This window comes from Cetorhinus maximus, chromosome 18, assembly GCF_964194155.1.
Source record: "Cetorhinus maximus chromosome 18, sCetMax3.hap1.1, whole genome shotgun sequence".
Classification (NCBI taxonomy): Eukaryota; Metazoa; Chordata; class Chondrichthyes; order Lamniformes; family Cetorhinidae; genus Cetorhinus; species Cetorhinus maximus.
In genome coordinates, this window is record NC_135896.1 from 16071525 (window position 1) to 16092173 (window position 20649).

Here is a 20649-nt window from a genome sequence, read left to right on the forward strand (position 1 = left end):
TTCACAGAATATAAATTAGCTAACAGGATACATATTCTGAAATGATTGTAAGGCAGCAATCCAATTTCATTGTTCTGATGGCTATGATAAAATTACTCTAGTTTTGACCTTCTTGCTCATAATTTGATTAATTGTAATAGCTTCTGGGCAGCTGCTATTCTCTACATGCCCTATAGATTTATGTGACTTGGGAGTAAAAAAAATACTACTTTTAAAAGTGCTGGGTTGTTACCCTGCAATTTGAGAGGAAAAAGCTGGAATCAGATGTAACGGTATTACAGTTGAATAAAGGCAACTACATCGGCATGAGGGAGGAGCTGGTCAGAATTGACTGGGAGATGAGCCTAGCAGGAAAGACAGTGGAACAGCAATGGCAGGAGTTTCTGGGAGTAATTTGGGAGACAAAGCAAAAATTCATCCCTAGGAAGAAGAAGCATACTAAAGGGAGGACGAGGCAACCATGGCTGACAAGGGAAGTCCGGGACAGCATAAATGCTAAAGAGAAAGCATACAATGCGGCGAAGAGCAGTGGGAAACCAGGGGATTGGGAAGCCTACAAAGATCAACAGGGAACAACTAAAAAAGAAATAAAGAGGGAGAAGATTAAATATGAGGGTAAACTAGCCAGTAATATTAAAGAAGATTGCAAGAGTTTTTTAGTTATATAAAGGGTAAGAGAGAGGCAAAAGTGGACATTGGGCCACTGGAAAATGACGCTGGAGAAGTAGTAGTGGGGAACAAAGAAATGGCGGAGGAACTGAATAGGTACTTTGCGTCAGTCTTCACAGTGGAAGACACGAGTGACATCCCCAAAGTTCAAGAGAGTCTGGGAACAGAGGTGAGAATGGTGGCCATTACCAAGGAGAAGTTGCTAGGTAAACTGAAAGGTCTGAAGGTGGATAAATCACCTGGACCAGATGGATTACACCCCAGAGTTCTGAAGGAGATAGCTGAAGAGATAGTGGAGGCATTAGTGGTGATCTTTCAGGAATCACTGGAGTCAGGGAGGGTCCCAGAGGACTGGAAAATTGCTAATGTAACCCCCTTGTTTAAGAAGGGAGTGAGGCAAAAGACGGGAAATTACAGGCCGATTAGCCTGACCTCGGTCGTTGGTAAGATTTTAGAGTCCATTATTAAGGATGAGATTTCAGAATACTTGGAAGTACATGGTAAAATTGGGCAAAGTCAGCATGGTTTCATCAAGGGGAGGTCATGTCTGACAAATCTGTTAGAATTCTTTGAGGAGGTAACGAGTAGGTTAGACAAAAAAGAGCCAATGGATGTTATCTACTTGGACTTCCAGAAGGCCTTTGACAAGGTGCCGCACAGGAGGCTGCTCAGTAAGATAAGAGCCCATGGTGTTAGAGGCAAGGTATTAGCATGGATAGAAGATTGGCTGTCTGGCAGGAGGCAGAGAGTGGGGATAAGGGTGTCTTTCTCAGGATGGCGGCCGGTGACTAGTGGAGTTCCGCAGGGGTCAGTGTTGGGACCACAACTTTTCACTTTATACATTAATGATCTAGATGAAGGAACTGAGGGCATCCTGGCTAAGTTTGCAGATGATACAAAGATAGGTGGAGGGACAGGTAGTATTAAGGAGGTGGGGAGGCTGCAGAAGGATTTGGACAGGTTAGGAGAATGGTCAAAGAAGTGGCAGATGGAATACAACGTAGGGAAGTGTGAGGTCATGCACTTTGGTAGGAAGAATAGAGGCATAGACTATTTTCTAAATGGGGAGAGAATTCAGAAATCTGGAGTGCAAAGGGACTTGGGAGTCCTAGTCCAGGATTCTCTTAAGGTTAACTTGCAGATTTAATCGGTAGTTAGGAAGGCAAATGCAATGTTGGCATTTATTTTGAGAGGACAAGAATATAAAAGCAGGGATGTGCTGGTGAGGCTTTATAAGGCTCTGATCAGACCACATTTAGAATATTGTGAGCAATTTTGGGCCCCGTATCTCAGAAAGGATGTGCTGGCCCTGGAGAGGGTCCAGAGGAGGTTCACGAGAATGATCCCAGGAATGAAAGGCTTAACATATGAGGAATGTTTGAGGACTCTGGGTCTATACTCGATGGAGTTTAGAAGGATGAGGGGGGATCTGATTGAAACTTACAGAATACTGAAAGGCCTGGATAGAGTGGACGTGGGGAAGATGTTTCCATTAGTAGGAGAGACTAGGACCCGAGGGCACAGCCTCAGAGTAAAGGGAAGACCTTTTAGAACAGAGATGAGGAGAAACTTCTTTAGCCAGAGAGTGGCGAATCTATGGAATTCATTGCCACAGAAGGCTATGGAGGCCAGGTCATTGGGTGTATTTAAGACCGAGATAGATAGGTTCTTGATTGGTAAGGGGATCAAAGGTTACGGGGAGAAGGCGGGAGAATGGGGTTGAGAAACTTATCAGCCATGATTGAATGGTGGAGCAGACTTGATGGGCCGAATGGCCTAATTTCTGCTCCTATGTCTTATGGTCTTATGGTTTGTGAGCATGAAGGGAACCCAGCCTGTGGCATTACAAAAGCTTTATCGGAGTAGAGAATAACTGCCGCTAATATACTATCTCCTGCAGCATGTTTATGCAATGAAATATGCTGTTTTTTAATTTAATATGTTACGGATTATTATAAAATCCTTTTGAAGCTAGGTGTTAGCCATGCAATTTGTTTTAACATCGATTTTAGTATTAATTGTTTTACCAGGCATTTTAGCAACAGTGTTGGATACCTAGAGAAAGCTGAACATGATTGGCTCCAGGGCAGATTGTCACTTTGGTTTGCTCTTCTAGCATCATTGGCAGTTCCATTTTGACATTGTGATAGGGTTGAGCTTTGATTACAGTGTTGAGTAATCGTGATGGTGTTTTACTGCAATTGAGAACTGTCAGATAAAAGCAAAAAAACTGCGGATGCTGGAAATCCAAAACAAAACAAAAATACCTGGAAAAACTCAGCAGGTCTGGCAGCATCTGCGGATAGGAGCACAGTTAATGTTTCGAGTCCGAATGACCCTTCAACAGAACTAAGTAAAAATAGAAGAGAGGTGAAATATAAGCTGGTTTGGGGGGGCGGCAGGAGACAAGAAGAGCTGGATAGAGGGCCAGTGATAGGTGGAGATGACCAAAAGATATCACAGACAAAAGGACAAAGAGGTGTTGAAGGTGGTGATATTATCTAAAGGAATGTGCTAATTAAGGGTAGAAAGCCAGACGAGCAAGGTACAGATAGCCCGAGTGGGGTGGGGGGAAGGGATCGAAATAGGCTAAAAGGTAGAGATAAAACAATGGATGGAAATACACTTAAAAATAATGGAAGTAGGTGGGAAAAGAAAAATCTATATAAATTATTGGAAAAAAACTAAAAGGAGGGGGGAAAATCGGAAAGGGGGTGGAGATGGAGGAGAGAGTTCATGATCTAAAATTGTTGTACTCAATATTCAGTTCGGAAGGCTGTAAAGTGCCTAGTCGGAAGATGAGGTGCTGTTCCTCCAGTTTGTGTTGAGCTTCACTGGATCAATGCAGCAAGCCAAGGACGGACATGTGGGCATGAGAGCAGGGTGGAGTGTTGAAATGGCAAGCGACAGACAAATGGCAATGCTTGCAGACAGACCGAAGGTGTTCTGCAAAGCGGTCACCCAGTCTGTGTTTGGTCTCTCCAATGTAGAGGAAACCGCATTGGGAGCAACAAATGCAGTAGACTAAGTTGAGGGAAGTGCAAGTGAAATGCTGCTTCACTTGAAAGGAGTGTTTGGGCCCTTGGACGGTGAGGAGAGGGGAAGTAAAGGGGCAGGTGTTGCACCTTCTGCGGTTGCATGGGAAGGTGCCGTGGGAGGGAGTTGAGGTGTAGGGGGTGATGGAGGAGTGGACCAGGGTGTCACGGAGGGAACGATCCCTGCGGAATGCCGCAGTTGGGGGGAGGTGTGAAGGGAAGATGTGTTTGGTGGTGGCATCATGCTGGAGTTGACGGAAATGGCGGAGGATGATCCTTTGAATGCGGAGGCTGGTGGGGTGATAAGTGAGGACAAGGGGGACCCTATCATGTTTGTGGGAGGGAGAAGAAGGTTTGCGGGCGGATGCGTGGGAGATGGGCTGGACACGGTGGTTGACAGGGCCCTCAACTGTGGGTGGAAAACCTCGGTTAAGTAAGAAGAAGGACATGTCAGAGGAACTGTTTTTTGAAAGTGGCATCATCAGAACAGATGCGATGGAGGTGAAGGAATTGAGAGAATGGGATGGAGTCCTGACAGGAAGCGGGGTGTGAGGAGCTGTAGTCGAGGTAGCTGTGGGAGTCAGTAGGCTTGTAATGGATATTGGTGGACAGTCTATCTCCAAAAATTGAGACAGAGGTCAAGGAAGGGAAGGGAAGTGTCAGAGATGGACCACGTGAAAATGATGGAGGGGTGGAAATTGGAAAATTTCCCGTGCATCCGCCCTCACACCACCTTCTCCCTCCCAGAAACATGATAGGGTCCCCCTTGTCCTCACTTATCACCCAACCAGCCTCCACATTCAAAGGATCATCCTCCGCCATTTCCGCCAACTCCAGCATGATGCCACCACCAAACACATCTTCCCTTCACTCCCCAGTGGCATTCTGCAGGGATCGTTCCCTCCGGGACACCCTGGTCCACTCCTCCATCACCCCCTATGCCTCAACCCCCTCCCATGGCACCTTCCCATGCAACCGCAGAAGGTGCAACACCTGCCCCTTATTTCCCCTCTCCTCACCATCCAAGGGCCCAAACACTCCTTTCAAGTGAAGCAGCATTTCACTTGCACTTCCCAATGCGGTTTCCTCTACATTGGAGAGACCAAACGCGGACTGGGTGACCACTTTGCAGAACACCTTCGGTCTGTCCACAAGCATTACCCAGACCTCCCTGTTCCTTGCCATTTCAACACTGCACCCTGCTGTCATGCCCACATGTCCGTCCTTGGCTTGCTGCATTGATCCAGTGAAGCTCAACGCAAACTGGAGGAACAGCACCTCATCTTCCGACTAGGCACTTTACAGCCTTCCGGACTGAATATTGAGTACAACAATTTTAGATCATGAACTCTCTCCTCCATCCCCACCCCCTTTCCGATTTTCCCCCTCCTTTTAGTTTTTTCCAATAATTTATATAGATTTTTCTTTTCCCACCTACTTCCATTATTTTTAAGTGTATTTCCATCCATTGTTTTACCTCTACCTTTTAGCTTATTTTGATCACTTCCCCCCACCCCATCCCCACTAGGGCCATCTGTACCTTGCTCGTCCGGCTTTCTACCCTTAATTAGCATATTCCTTTAGATAATATCACCACCTTCAACACCTCTTTGCCCTTTTGTCTGTGACATCTTTTGGTCATCTCCACCTATCACAGCTTATATTTCACCTCTCTTCTATTTTTACTTAGTTCTGTTGAAGGGTCATTCGGACTCGAAACGTTAACTGTGCTCCTATCTGCAGATGCTGCCAGACCTGCTGAGAATTGTCAGGCCTGTAGTCCAGGATTCCATCAGCGTTTAAAAACTGTGGGAGGGAAGACCAAGTGCATCAAAAATTAGTGATTAGGTGATGGCTAAACTTGGATTTTAAAATTTCATGGTTGTACCAGGAAGAGAAGATCTTGCAAAAAGTGAAGTAGAGTAAGAGACACTGTAGTTCAATGTCATGAGAATGCAGGGCCCACCACATAACGCTGTAATTTTCACACACTATCATAGAGTTACAGAATTGTTACAGCACAGAAGGTGGCCATTCAGCGCATCGTGTCTGTGCTGGCTCTCCAAATGAGCAGCTCACGTATTGCCACTTCCCCACCTTCTCCTTGAAACCTTGCACATCCTTTTCAGATAACAGCCTAATTCCCTGCTGAATGCCTCGATTGAATCTGCCTCCACCACATTCTCAGGCAGTGCATTCCACCTTAATCACTCGCTGCATGAAAAAGTTTTTCCTTTTGTTGTTTTTGCTGCTTTTTCCAGCTACTTTAATTCTGTGCCCTCCCATCTTCGACCCTTCTACCAGTGGGAACAGTTTTTCCATATCTACTCTATCCAGACCCCTCATGATTTTGAATGCATCTATCAAATCTCCTCTCAGTCTTCTCTTCTTGAAGAAAAACAGTCCTAACTTCTCCAATCTACCTTCATAACCAAAGTTCCTCATCCCTGGAACCATTCTTCTGAATCTTTTCTGCACTCTCTCCAATATCTTTACATACTTCCTAAAGTGCGGTGCACAGAACTGGACAGAATACTCCAGCTGAGGCCAAACTAGTGACTTGTATAAATTCAACAATAGCAGTATTGCTATTGTACTATATGTCCCTAACAACAAAGCCTAGGATACTGCATGCTTTATTAATTGCGCTCTCAACCTGTCCTGCTGCTTTCAATAACTTATGCACATATGTACCTATGTTCCTCTGCTCCTGGATCCCTCTAGGGCTGTATGCTTTATTTTATATTGTCTCTCTATGGCTTTTCTACCAAAATAAATCACTGCATATTTCTCTGCATTGAACTTCATATGCCACCTGTTTGCCCATTCCACAAATTTGTCTATGTCCTTTTGAAGTTCTACACTATCCTCCTCACCGTTAACAATACTTCCAAGCTTTGTATCATCAAATTTTGAAGTTGTGCACGATGCACCAAATTCTAGGTCATAGTCCATCTTATGTTTCTGTTGTTTGGAAGTGAGAATAAGATTTTGCTGTCTTTGTCAGTCTCATATTTCCTGCTGGAAAGTAGTTTCTTTGTGGATAGTGCCTAAATTTACAACAGCAACAGCACCTTGTATTTATATAGCATCTTTAAAACAGTGAAGTGTTCCAAAGCACTTCACAGCAACATTTATCAAACAAAATTTGACACCAAGCTACATAAGGAGATATTAGGCCAGATGACAAAATGGATTTTGAGGAGTGTTTACAGAAACGAGAAGTAGAGAGGTGAAGAGGCTTGGGGAGGGAATTTCAAGGCTTCAGGTCTTATCAGCTGAAGGCATGGCCACCGATGGTGGAGGGTTTCCAATTGGGGGTGCATAAGAAGCCATAATTGGAGGGGCATACAAATCATGGAAGACTGGAGGTTAAAGATGGGAGGCCAGCCAGGTGTTGTTTGGAATGTCCAAGTCTAGCGGTAACAAAGGCATAGATGATGATTCCCATGTTGATGAGCTGAGGCAGGGGCAGAGTCGGGCAGGTGTTACAGGAAATAAGCTGTCCAGGTGATGGTGTGGATATGTGGTGAGAAGCTTACCTCAGTCAGCCTGGGAGAGCGATGGAGTCGGTGGCTGGGGAGTAGAGTTTGTGACATCAGCTGAAGTCAATTGCTTTTGTCTTCCCAATAGTTAGTTATAGGAAAGTTCTGCTCAACCAATTTAGATATTGTTTAATATAAAAGCAAAATACTGCAGATGCTGGAAATCTGAAATAAAAACAGAAAATGCTGGAAAAACTCAGCAGGTTTGGCAGCACCTTTGGAGAGAGGAACAGAATCACATAGTGCAGAAGAGGCCCTTCGGCCCATCGAGTCTGCACCGACACGTAAGAAACGCCTGACCTACCTATCTAATCCCATTTACCAGCACTTGGCCCATAGCCATGACTGTTATGATGTGCCAAATGCTCATCCAGGCACTTTTTAAAGGATGTGAGGCAACCAGCCTCCCCCACCCTCCCAGGCAGCACATTCCAGACCGTCACCACCCTCTGGGTAAAAGAGTTTTTCCCTTCATCCCCCCTAAACCTCCTGCCCCTCACCTTGGACTTATGTCCCCTCATGACTGACCCTTCAACAAAGGGGAACAGCTGCTCCCTATCCACCCTGTTCATGCCCCTCATAATCTTGTACACCTCAATCAGGTCGCCCCTCAGTCTTCTCTGCTCCAACGAGAACAACCCAAGTCTATCCAACCTCTCTTCATAACTTAACTGTTTCATCCCAGGCAACATTCTGGTGAATCTCCTCTGCACCCCCTCCAGTGCAATCACATCCTTTCTATAATGTGGCAACCAGAACTGCACACAGTATTCCAACTGTGGCCTCACCAAGGTTCTATACAACTCCAACATGACCTCCCTGCTTTTGTAATCTATGCCTCGATTGATAAAGGCAAGTGTCCCATATGCCATTTTCACCACCCCACTAACATGCCCCTCTGCCTTCAGAGATCTATGGACACAAACGCCAAGGTCCCTTTGCTCCTCAGAACTTCCTAATGTCATGCCATTCATTGAATACTTCGTTGTCAAATTACTCCTTCCAAAGTGTAACACCTCACACTTTTCAGGGTTAAATTCCATCTGCCACTTATCTCGCCATTTGACCATCCCGCCTATGTCTTCCTGTAGCCCAAGGCACTCAACCTCACTGTTAACCACCCGGCCAATCCGCAAACTTACTAATCCTACCCCCCACATAGTCATCTATGTCGTTTATATAAATGACGAATAATAGGGGACCCAGCACAGATCCCTGTGGTACGCCACTGGACACTGGCTTCCAGTCACTAAAGCATCCTTCTGTCATCACCCTCTGTCTCCTACAACTAAGCCAATTTTGAATCCAAAGTTGACATTAGACATTGTTTCCCTGCTTTACAATTGCTGAACTGGTGCCTTTGTGTCTGAATTAGAGTGTGGGCAAGTGCTTTGGTAATACACTCAGTATATGTGTGATTCCTGTGTTAAATCTAGAATTCAAGTATATGGATACAGGCAGGAAAATAGTGCCTTGCTCCCAACAATCTAACGTGTTCTTCTTGTCTGCTTTACCAAGATTCTCAAGAGCATGAGAAAATGTCTGATTTCATAGAGAATTGGTGATTTTAAAATTGTTCTAGATACGAGAAGACAGAGGGTTGTATTTAGAAGGCTTAAAAGGTTGACTGAATCATTTGACTGAACAAGAACTTGAGCAAGAGTTGATGCTCGTTTTGGTGGATTTATACAGGCACAGCAATGGAGACTGAATTAATGCTGTACTAGTAGAAAAGTGTATAATACCCAGAGGTACAAGAGGATGAGAAAACCAGAGAAATAATATAAATTCCCTTTATGATATTGTTGTTCTTTGTTTTACAAAGTAGATTAATCATAACGTGAATTTGCTGTTCTGTAGAATCAATAGCCTTGAAACCTCTGTGGCCTAAATGGCTCCAGCTAGCTGGGGGGAAAAAATGAAGCATGGAAATTGGAATAGAGAACTTTAAAAGGGCCTGGCTCTCCATTTTAAAAAAGTGTTGAGCAAACTTTTTGTTCGTTTGCAACAAGCAATAGAATGATGAATTTCGTTTTGACCTGCAATATTCTGTTGAAATAACCCACAGTTCTTCTGGCTTTTCTCGGTTTCCAAATTTAGATGCTTGCTAAACATATTTTTTTATGAAGGTAGTGTTCCTTTAAAGGGAGCATTAAGTTGTATGTGTTACAATAAAATTTTAGATCCAAGATGCCTTAACTGTTCATTGTTTCCATGCTTTTTATTTCCTTGGTGTGTTTGTGCACACGTGTACAGGAAAACCTTCGAGAAAATACAGGGAAAATGCATAGTGTTCAGGAAAAGTCTGGTCACGATCTGGGAGCACTGAAAAGGAGGTAAGCCAGGGCTAGACTTAAGTTTGGTTAAAGGAGCAAAGTTCCTGAGATGTTTTAGGCAGAACATTCAGTCTAGTTTCTCTTATTTCAAAGGAATATACCATTTTGTTGCTCTCCTTTTAAGGCAAAGTTGTTCTTTTCAAAAATGACTTTCTGCCTTGAGATTTATACCCACATGTCTATTATTAATAAACTATCATTAGGAATCTGTATCTAAGCTTCCAGTTTGCAATTTGTTTGTTGCTCCATGCTAAAGTTTTAAAACTGGGGCCACTGAACTTTAGGGGATGTGTATGGAGAATAAAGCGGGTCCCCAGCATCAGGTCTTGTCATCAGATTTCTCTATTTCTTGACATAGCTATTGTTTCTGTTGTGTGAATTATCCATGTTTCTGCAAGGATTGTTTTTCCTTTGAGCAGCTGACTTTGCCTATCAGAAGTTGAGACCAGAGTCTCTGCCAATATTTGCAATGGATGCCCCTGCAAAGAAAAGATTGAAAGTCACTGTTTCAGGGCTGCAGTCCAGATACAGTGGATTTTGATGCAGGATTGGTTGTGTTGAAGTGGTTAACTTGGAAGTTCTAGCTACTTTTTATTTTGTATAACTTTTTTGTCATTGTTTTTCCTCCTCTCTATCCAGAAGATGTTGACACCAATGTAGCGTGGGCGCTTGTTATCCTTGCCCAATTTATCATTCTTCATATGTTAGCCAAGATAGTGAGTGTTGACAGGCTACTCTGCCATGGAGGGGAGAGGTGGCATCACCATCAAGCCTCTTTCTGTCCTCATCCAATTTTTACGCTTACATATTTCTACCGAGATTGCTAGGTATTGGTCAGGAGCAAGAAACTTGGCTTCTCTTTCTGCACACTCATCCTTACTTCTAACTCCCAAGGCTCTACCCTTGGCCCCCCTCCCATCTTTCATCTACATGGTGCCCCACGGCAACATCATCCGAAAGCACAGTGTTAGTTTTCACGTATACACTGACGACACCCAGCTGTACCTCACTGCCACCCCTTGACTTCACCACTATTACTAAATTGTCAGACTGCTTATCCGACATCCAGAAATGGATGTGCAAAAATTGCCTTCAGTTAAATATTGCAAAGGCTAAGGCTGAAGCCATCGTTTTCAGTCCACACCACTACCTAGACACTGACTCCATCACTCTCCCTGGCAAATGTCTGAGACTAAATCAGACTATTGTAACCTTGGCGTCATATCTGCCCCCAAGATGAATTTTTGACCAGATATCCATTCCACCAAGATCACCTATTTCCACCTCCGTAACTTTGCTCTTTCCTCAACCCATCTGCTGCTGAAACCCTGATTCATGCCTTTGTTACCTCGAGATTTGACTATTCCAATGCACTGCTGGCTGTCCTCCCATGTTCTATCCTCCGTAAATTTGAAGTCAACCAAAATTCTGCTGCCCGCGTCCTGATTCACACCAGGTCCTATTCATCTGTTGCACTTGTGCTTGATGCAATGCCTTGATTTTAATATTCTCATCTTTGTTTTCAAATCTCTTCATGGCTTCACTCCTTCCTATCTCTGTAGTTTCCTCCAGCCCCACAGTATCTGAGATATCTGAGCTCATCTAATTCTGGTCTCATGAGCATCCCCAATTTTAATTGCTGCAGTGGCAATGCCTTCAGCTGCCTAGGCCCTAAGCTCTGAGATTCCCTTCCTAAACCTCTGATTCTCTACCTCTCCTCTTTGAAGATGCTCCTTAAAACCTGCTTCCTTGACTAAGTTTTAGGCCATCTGCCCTAATATCGCGTTATGTGACTTTGTTTCTAATTTTGCTTTCCAACACTCCCATGAAACACCTTGGGACTTTGTATTACATTAAAGGTGTTATATGACTATAAGTTGTTCTCATCCAAGCACATTAGGAGGAGTAGAAAAGTTTGTTCTTTTGATTTTAAATTAAAGTGAGTTGGAAAAAAAACCCACCAAATTTCTGTTACACTAAACCCATATGGAATATGAAAACCCAGGCCGTTGTATAAAAACCTTTCCCCTCTCCCCTCCCCAAAATGTGTACTATTTCTTAGAGGAGAAATGTTATACTCATTGGGCTCTTCTGAAACTGGGCAGAGGCAGAAAAAAAACCAAATTGTTTTCTCAGGTTTTACTTAATGCACAATATAATCTGCATTTACTTGGTTGAAACAAAACTTTCTGCTTTAAATTTGGTGTTGATTTTGAAAATTAGTTTGGAAATTCTTGCAATATTGCTGAGAGGCCTGTGTAAAGGGCATCTGTAAAACTGGACAATCTCAGTGGAGACTGAATTATTTATATCACAGCAAGTTATAAGTGTAAGATGATCAGTTCCATTTTTACTTTGGCATATGAGCATCTGCTAATAAAATGCCTCAGTTTGGTTTTTGTGTCTGTACAGCATGTTGCTGTGATCTACACGAATTGCAGTTGCAATTCTTAAAACTGATCAGTGGGATGGAATTTTGGGAAATGTTTAAAGTTCGAATGGTTAAATCTTTTAAATAGAGAATTAATTCTATTGATGACTTGTGGAGCTTGATGAATCAAATGGTTAGCAAGAAATTTAATGGGCACTTTCTAATTGTGTATGCCCTGTGAATAGCTCTGTTTCATGTCAGTTTACTGCATTTGCTGGTCCGTTCGAATATTTATGCAATGAAAAAAAATGAATGTGTGGTGTAACTGCCTGCTCCTACTTTGGAGGATTGATCGAGCTGAACATGCATGGAGTGCGATCCATCAACTTCCTGTACTATCTTACAGTTATTTTTGTCTATGGAGAGGAGTTGGCAGGATGTCCGCTCTCATTTTGAATTGGTTTAAAAAACTGGAATGGTAACACTGCAGGCTTGCTTAACTAGCTTCATTATGGCTGGATTAAATGAGATTTAAGCAAGGGATAGAAAGAATGGGTGAAAGATGTTGATATTGACACTTTGTAACTTTTTAAAGAACGTTAGTTAATAATGATGAAATTAGTAGAGAGAGAATATTTTAAATCATATCCTTTGTTACATGAACACATTACACCTTTTTTGGTGTAGTTCTTTTGCCACAGGAAAGCTTTAATTGAGAAGCCAATATTGTGCAAGGCTTACTTACAGACTGGAACCAATCCAGCTTGTCATATTGAAGGTATATCTGTCGTGCATTATCTTTTGTTTATCTTCTGGCCAAAGGTACACAGGATTTGTACTGGTTCTGATCTACAGTGCTTGGAATGATGGGAGTTTGAATACTTGAATGGACTGGATCACCTAATTACTGATGAGAACATTCCTTTTATGTTCTGATACAATTTAAATCTCTTGCTGTCATGAGCAGACATTAATCAGGCAAATAATTATGTTTATTACACATTATCTCTGTCACTAATGCAATTTATCAAGCATGTACACTAGGGAATATTTACAATCAAAACACCAAAACGGAGTAAGTATAGGCAGAAGGTGCACGTAACAGTTTGCAGAAAGGTTTAGATCAGCTATGCAAATAGGCAAATACACTAAATCTGATAAATACAAATACTTTGAGAGAATGAGAAACCTACATCTACAATTGGAACATTTTGCATGTGTTGCTGCACTTCAGTAGGTAGCTTACGAAAATAACCTCCTGTGGGTTAGCCACGCATCTAAATGTTGAGTACAAACTTGGAAGGTAAAATAAATAGGAGAAACTGAAAATGCTGTAAATGCATAGCATTTGTAAAGAAATAAGATGGGGTCTGATGTTTCAAGTGTGCAATTGACCTGCACTGTTTACAGCCTTTTCTATCCTGATTTTGCTGGAGCAAATAAGGTCAGGTGGAGAGGAATGAAATTGGTTGTGAGCTTAAATTTTTGATGAATTTCTGTAGTCCTTCTCTGATTAGCAATCAGGTGGATCCAAATCTACTGTAGAATGCAGTGTGTAAGACAACTCAATTTTTTCAGTGCCAAAATGCATGTTTAGGTCTACACTTAGCATATAGGTTGATCCCCCCCACCCCATTTTTCAGCTAATAAATGCATGTTTAGGGTTATACTTACATGAATTTAAATTTTTCAGCCAGAAATATATTTTCAGGGTTATCATCAATTTATACGTTGGTGCATGGGATCAAGTCAGCAATACAGATTGTGTTGCTAAGATGTGTGGAAGTTTAAGACACGCCCACACAGTGCAGACCACGCATGGTGAATGACGAACAGAATGGGTCCTCCTGTAAAAAGGATGAAGTATGAAGCTGGTTTCAAGCCAAAAATCGTAACATTTGCTAACTGGTCAAATGACTGTGCAGCATTGAGGGAATTTTGTGTTGGTGAAAATCTTCTGGAACGGAAGATGAGGCAATCTGCCTTGAAGGTGCCCAAGACCAAATGTGTCATGAGAATAGGGACCAGCCACTGGCCTGATCTTGAGAAGCATGCAGTGGAATGGGTCCTTTAAAATCATCAGAATGGCTATATCGTCACCAGAAATGCAATGCGTATTTACACACTTAAGTGAACCAATTCGAACCCTGACTCCAGCAAAGTTTCAGAACAACAGCTAATTGGTGGAAAAACTCAGTAGGTCTGGCAGCATCTGTGGAGAGAGAAACCGAGTTAATGTTTCAAGTCCGTATGACTCTTCAGATTCATACAGCCTCAAAACATTAACTCTGTTTCCCTCTCCACAGATGCTGCCAGACCTGTTGAGATTTTCCAGCATTTTCTGTTTTTTTTTCAGATTTCCAGCATCCGCAGTATTTTACTTTCAGCTAGTTGTTGTAGCCACTTTATGGAACAAAAATGTCTAGTGTTGCGGAAGACCAAGATTGAGAAGAGGCTATCAAAAACCATAATGCCAAAATTACTAGTTTGTACAGATTCATCATCAAACAGCAGCAGAAATACGAGTATCCATTTTGTTACACCGGCAACATGGATCAAACGCCCATGAATTTCGATATATGCCCAGTAATTGAATGTTCAGATCTTTCAAAGAATGTTGAATATCTTATTAAATGCATGGAGAGGAAGGTGATTTCTTGTGGAGGGGCAATTATGAAATTAAAAGTGCAACATCTGATCCAGAGTAGGACCCCCTGACCATGATGCCATGGCCAAAATGACTTGGGATGAATTTGATGAACTCTGTGTTGGATACCAAAGATGATGAATCTCTCTGTTTTTTAAAACATTATTATTGTGGTTAAAACTACCCTTGTAGAATTATTTCATTAAATAAAACGTGGCACATTAATTTAATTTGAACTACTGATGTTGTTATTTTTTCACATTTCAAAACGGCAATTACCGACACCAACACTGATGGCTCACATTTTATACTATGAGTTGACCCCGTTTTTGGAAGGATTTTTCGAAGCTTCAGAGGTCAACTTAATGCGCCATGGTTTACTGTATCTCTCAATTGTGATAGGCCTATAGACTTTTTTCTACAGAACATCAAACATTACTAAATTAGACTAAACTGCTGACTGTCATTGTGTTACACGATAATAGAAATAGAATTAACTTGCAGAGGAGGAGTCTTGGGGAGTGAGATTTGACTCATAACATGCAATATTGAACGGTTTCTTAAATATATGAAATTGTTGTAGAAGGGAAACAGAGCTTGTAGAGGGAGTTGTAGCAGTTTGCTTATTGTACAAGGCTTCTTTTCAATGAGCAGGCCCAGCATATACAGCTGGGCCCTTGAGAATTGTGAGGCACCTGTATTCCTGATATTTTGTTGCTTGTGCTAAGTTGTGTTTTCGTGGAGGTGTTAATTACTGCAATAAATTCTAAAGCTGCCTAACCTGTATAGAAACTTTTTAATAGTAATGTTGTCATTATTTGTGTTAGTATTTGGGATCTGCAAGGAAGCTGATACCTGCTCACTAGATGCAGCTGGCTTCAATGAACCTACTGGATATATCATCTGATTGGAACTTATCCAGCTGACTGGGGCATGGCAAATCTATAGCAGGCTGCTGTTTGCAAACAAAAGAATATCTGCTCTCAAGGAGGACACATTTTAAACTGCACCTTTATTTTTTTCAGGAACTTGTTATTTGTGGAGGCGGGGGGGGGAAGAATATCTTGTAAAATTAGTGTTTTCTGTCGTTGACTTGAAACCGTCTGGAAGTTGTGTAACAAGGAAGTAAACATTTTGTATAATGTACTTCAGTTGTGAGATTTTAAAATACTTTCAAGTTTGGTAATTATTGTTTGATTTTTCTAATTGTGTCCATGGTATTAACCTGAATATGTTTTTGTAATAGCACCCTCTTGTGGCCATTTGTGTATGTATATAAACCAAAACTGGAATAAACTAGTTCAGTTGGATACTAAAACTCCATTTGTGTGCACCAGTGTTTTTGTCCTGCCAAGATATCATAGTCTGGCTATAAGGCTAGGATCATGGATTTCCCTAGCAGAAGAAAATTGGGTTTTGCATGTTTGCAGCAAACCAGCAGAGGAGCTGAGAGTTATTTCACTAGGAAGTAGGCTTAAACATCTGGTCTTATGCTGTTTGCACACCTTTGTAGATGGCTGCTAAAACAGGTATTATCGGACGACTAGGAGAGTATAACCATGACCGAGAGTATGTGGAGTGGCTAGAGATGTTTTTCACTTCTAATAATATCCTCGAAGATCCTGATAATCTAACTATTGATCAGACAGTGAGGGCGAGGAAAAGGGCAATGTTCCTGACTGAAGCAGGTCGAGAAGTGTATGAAACGCTCAAGAATTTTCTCACTGCTGCTAAGCCAAAAGACACTGCTGTCGGTCACTGTCGGACGTTTTGTCTAAGCTTGATCAACACTACAATCCCAAGCCATTGGAAACTGCAGAAAGCTATCAGTTTGGTACAAGGAATCAATTGCCTAGTAAGTTCATGGAGAGATTATCGTGGTCTTCGAAAAAGCTGTCCCTTCATTGTAATTTTGGAGAATTTCAAGTGAGACAATTGTGGGATAGATTTGTGTGGAGTTTGAAGAGTGACTGCATTTGCAGTAAGTTGCTAACATTGCCAAAGTTAACTTCTGACCTAGCTTGCTAAACAGCATTGTCTGTGGACATGGTGGAACGTGACTCGAGAGAAGTTAGTGTTAACAACCATCAGTTATCTGCAGAAGTAAATGAGCTGCGGCTGAGTAAGCCAAAGGGCTCAACAATGACAGTTAGTAGTAGCAGTGGTACTACAAAGTCCTGTTACCAGTGCTTAGGCTGACATTGGGCACAGAATTCTCCATTTCTGGAGGCAGGGTGCTACAGCTGCAAAAAGGGTCCTCTTGTCAAGGCACGTCAGAAGTAGGTAAATGGGGGAAAAAGCTGAGTGTAGGAAACGGCAGTCACTGCATACAGTTGTCAAACAGGTTGACAAGGTGTCATTTGAGATCTGTTAAATCCAAAGTACAAGGATGTTTTGTGAAAATTCATGAGGCATCATGGTCCAAGTAGGATTGAATGGAGCTCCAGTAAACATGGAGGTCAATACAGGCACATCAGTTCGTGTGATTCCTAAATCGCTGTATCATGAAAAGTTGAGTCAATATGAGCTGGAGAAATCACATACACAATTAGGAAATTATGGAGGAGAAAATTCCTATAATAGTATGTGACTGGAACCACACACTTCCAATGAGCAATGTGCACCATTGCCCACTATCATTGTGGTGAAGGGTAAAAAAGCAGCCCCTTAAGAAGAAACTGGTTAGCAGCAATTAAGTTAAATTAGAGTGAGCTTTTTGGTATCGAAGCAAAATTCGCATCATTGACAGGTACTCTCAAGTGTTTAATGAAACCAGTAAACTGATTCAAGGATACAAGGCTAATGTATAGGTTCTTAGGAACACAAGACCAGTTTATTCCAGGCCTTGTCCAATACCCTGTGCTCTAAGGGAGAAAAAGCAAGAGACTGAGGACATTATCTCTAAGGTCGAACAGAGTAATTGGGGTGCTCCCATAGTGAGTATTAAAGTCAGATAGTAGTGTAAGAATATGTGGTGATCATAAGGCAAATCAGGTATTGGAATGTAATCCATTTGATATTTTACCAAACGTGGAGGACCTGTTCACAATGTTTTCAGGAGGCCAGGTTTTTTCCTAAGTTAGATCTGACAAATGTCTATCTGCAACTTGTGTTAGACGATGTATCTAAGTCATATTTGACGATTAATATATACTTGAATCTATTTCAGTTTCATAAGCTGTCATTTGGTGTTTCTTCAGTCCCTGGAATTTTCTAAGGGATAATGAACCAAATGTAGCAAGGAATTCAGGGAGTAGTATGCGTATTTATTTCAGCTCCAAACAGGCAGACCCATGATAGGCTGAAAAAGGTTTGGGCATAGGCACACAAATGTGAAATGTTTAAATTAGTCATAGTGAAAAGCAAAGAACAATCTAAAGTAGAACTTTTAAATTGGAAGAGCACTAACTACATTGAGATGATAGGAGAGCTAGCCAGAGTAAAATGGAACCAAAGTTTGACAGGAACAATGGGTGACCTTTAAGGAGGAGATGTTTCAATGATTGGTTAAGTACAATCCAACAAGGTGGTAAGGTAGTGGAACCAAAGGCAGAGCTCCTTTGTTGATTAGGGAGTGAGAGAATATGATGAAGCAAAGAGGTGTTTTATGCCTGTCAGTTGAATTCTTCAAGCGAGAACCAAACCAAATACAATAGAGTATGAATTGAAAGGGGAAGTGAAGAGGAAGATCGGACTGGCAAAGAGAGAATGAGAATAGAATGGCAGTTAACATAAAAGGAAATCCAAAAGTCTTCTACTGGGATGTAAAGAGTAAGCGGGTAGTAAGAGGTGAAGTGGGACCTGATAGGGACAAAGAGAGTGATGCGTGCTTAGGGGTGGAGAGTAAGGCTAGAAAACCCAATGAATACTTTGTATCAGTTTTTACTGCGGAGGATGCTGTCAAAATATTGGTACAAGAGTATGTCAGGTTTGAACAACGAAAAGCTGTTCACACTAGCTGATGGTGCAAGGATGAGGGGACACAGATTTAAGGTTATGGGCAAGAGATGCAGGGGGTATATGAGGGAGAACTTTTCGACGCTATGGTCTGGTAATGACCTGGAGCTTTCCGCCTACAAGGGCAGTGGAAGTGGACATGATCAGTAATTTTGAAAGAAAATTGTATAGGCATTTGAGGGAAATAAACTTGCAGGGTTTTGGAAGAGTGGGGGAACAGGGCTGACTGAATTACTCATCAGAGAGCTGGCATGGACTCGTTGGGCCGAATGGCCTCCTATGCCATTATGACTCTGTGACAGTAACTCGGATTCTGCTTAATTATAATTCCATCTCTTGTTTCTCTTCCCCCATACTCGTAAATTCATTGGCTTGTGTTCCACATTAAAGATGCCAGACAGATGAATGAAACAAAGATCTTCAATATTAAAAAGTTTTGCCAAGTCTGTGTACCAATGCAGACATGCTATTTTGCTTTTCTTTGTAGTGCATTCCAATGAAGGCATATTGAAAAGAACATTTGAAATGTTTCCAATTTGGGACATGTCCTAAATTTGGAGACTGCTTTTACATGTGTTGCTGTATCTCAATAGATTGTCTTCTAAAATGATGTAATTCCACTTCCTGTAGATAAGCCACCCCACCACTGAAATCTGAAATAAAAGCCAAAAATGTTGTAAATGCACCACATCTTTAAAAAGATAAGACAGGGTACAATGTTTCAAGTGTGCAACTGACTTGCTTTGTATCCAGTCTTTTCTATTCTGATTTTGGTGGGGCAAGCAAGGTCAGCTGGAGAGGAATTAAAATTGGGGAATGACTGTGGTGAGCTTAAATTTTCTATTAAGTTTGTGTAGTTCCCTGATCACCAGTCAGAGGAGGAGCCAAATCCATCTCTCAATTGTTTCAATTCACAGACTGGTCTACAAACCTTTTTTTATAGAACATCAATTATTACTAAATTGAATCAAACTAACTGTGGTTATGTGTTCATTTTCAGACTTTTGTAGCAATGTGCCATTCTGTTAAAGTGGGGTGGGTTATGTTAATATTTTTGGTACTCTATTGCAAGCACCATTAGGTTTCATCTTTTAGCTTCATAAGAATCTTGCACATTAGTTGAATCTTGCACAATATGCTCAGAAACTAAGTTTGTCATTATAAAAACACGTACAAACATTTGAACTTTCAAGATTATTTGGTTGCTGGTCATTTGAAGCAAGGATTGTCAAGTATATGAATATTGTTCCTGTGAAACACCTTGAGATGCTTTACTGTGTTAAAGTTGCCATATAAATGGAAGTTGCAATAAGTTTCAGGAATGGAAATATGGTTGGCCACTGATTTCTGCTGAACAGTCTCTCATACTGAAATTAACACAGGCAATGATAAGTATAGAGGTTGTGAAAATAAAATCAACTGCCCTCGCCAATTCTATCTCACCTTACTGATCACTCCTAAGAAAAAATCATTGATTTTTTTTAAAAATTAAGGCTATCTACTCTCCATTATTGCAGTAAAGCTGAACTGTGTTGACCAATACCTCAGAGCTGCTAAAACTAAATTAGGCAACTGTCACCAATAGCAACCTAAGCAGCAAAATTATTTTAAAAAATGTACCACCAACAGTCACACTGTTGCCTACCCTGATACATTAATAAAAAGAGTAAAGGTGGTGCTATGTCTTGTTACAGACCAGGAAGAACGATTCTGGCAATCAAAAAATCTCTGCCAGATTAGTTTTGTGCCAGTCTGAATGATTCCTTGTATTTTCCAGTGGCTGAAGGGCAAAATATTTGATGTACTAAGTGATCTGTTAGTCAACTGCATTCCAAAACTAGTATTTTCACTGTCTCCTGGAAATGTTATGTAAGATCACAGCAAATAGGCCATCCATACTAAGTGCACACTAAGTCTCTGAGTTTTGTCACGGGATGTTGCTTTGCACCAAATTTCTTGCCATAAAGGAGCCTCGTCTAGATTCTATATAAATTGGTTATGATTGCAGTAAAACACACACACACAATTCTGGAAATAGCAGGTCTGGCAGCACCTGTGACGAGAAAAAACAAGAGTTTGTGTTTCAGGT

General features: G+C 41.5%; 1 protein-coding gene across 3 annotated transcripts in view; it reads left to right on the forward strand.

The window, feature by feature from the left end:
* setd3 (SET domain containing 3, actin histidine methyltransferase) overlaps nucleotides 1-20649 on the forward strand; it is a 139063-nt gene that overhangs the window by 4738 nt on the left and 113676 nt on the right. The window contains exon 2 of one of the 3 annotated variants that reach the window (XM_078562167.1): nucleotides 9506-9585. The exons of the other annotated variants lie outside the window; for them this stretch is intronic. Within the exon in view, the coding sequence (XP_078418293.1) occupies nucleotides 9533-9585 (53 nt within the window). The 5' untranslated portion in view covers nucleotides 9506-9532. The remainder of the gene's footprint in view (nucleotides 1-9505; nucleotides 9586-20649) is intronic. 3 annotated transcript variants of the gene reach the window in all.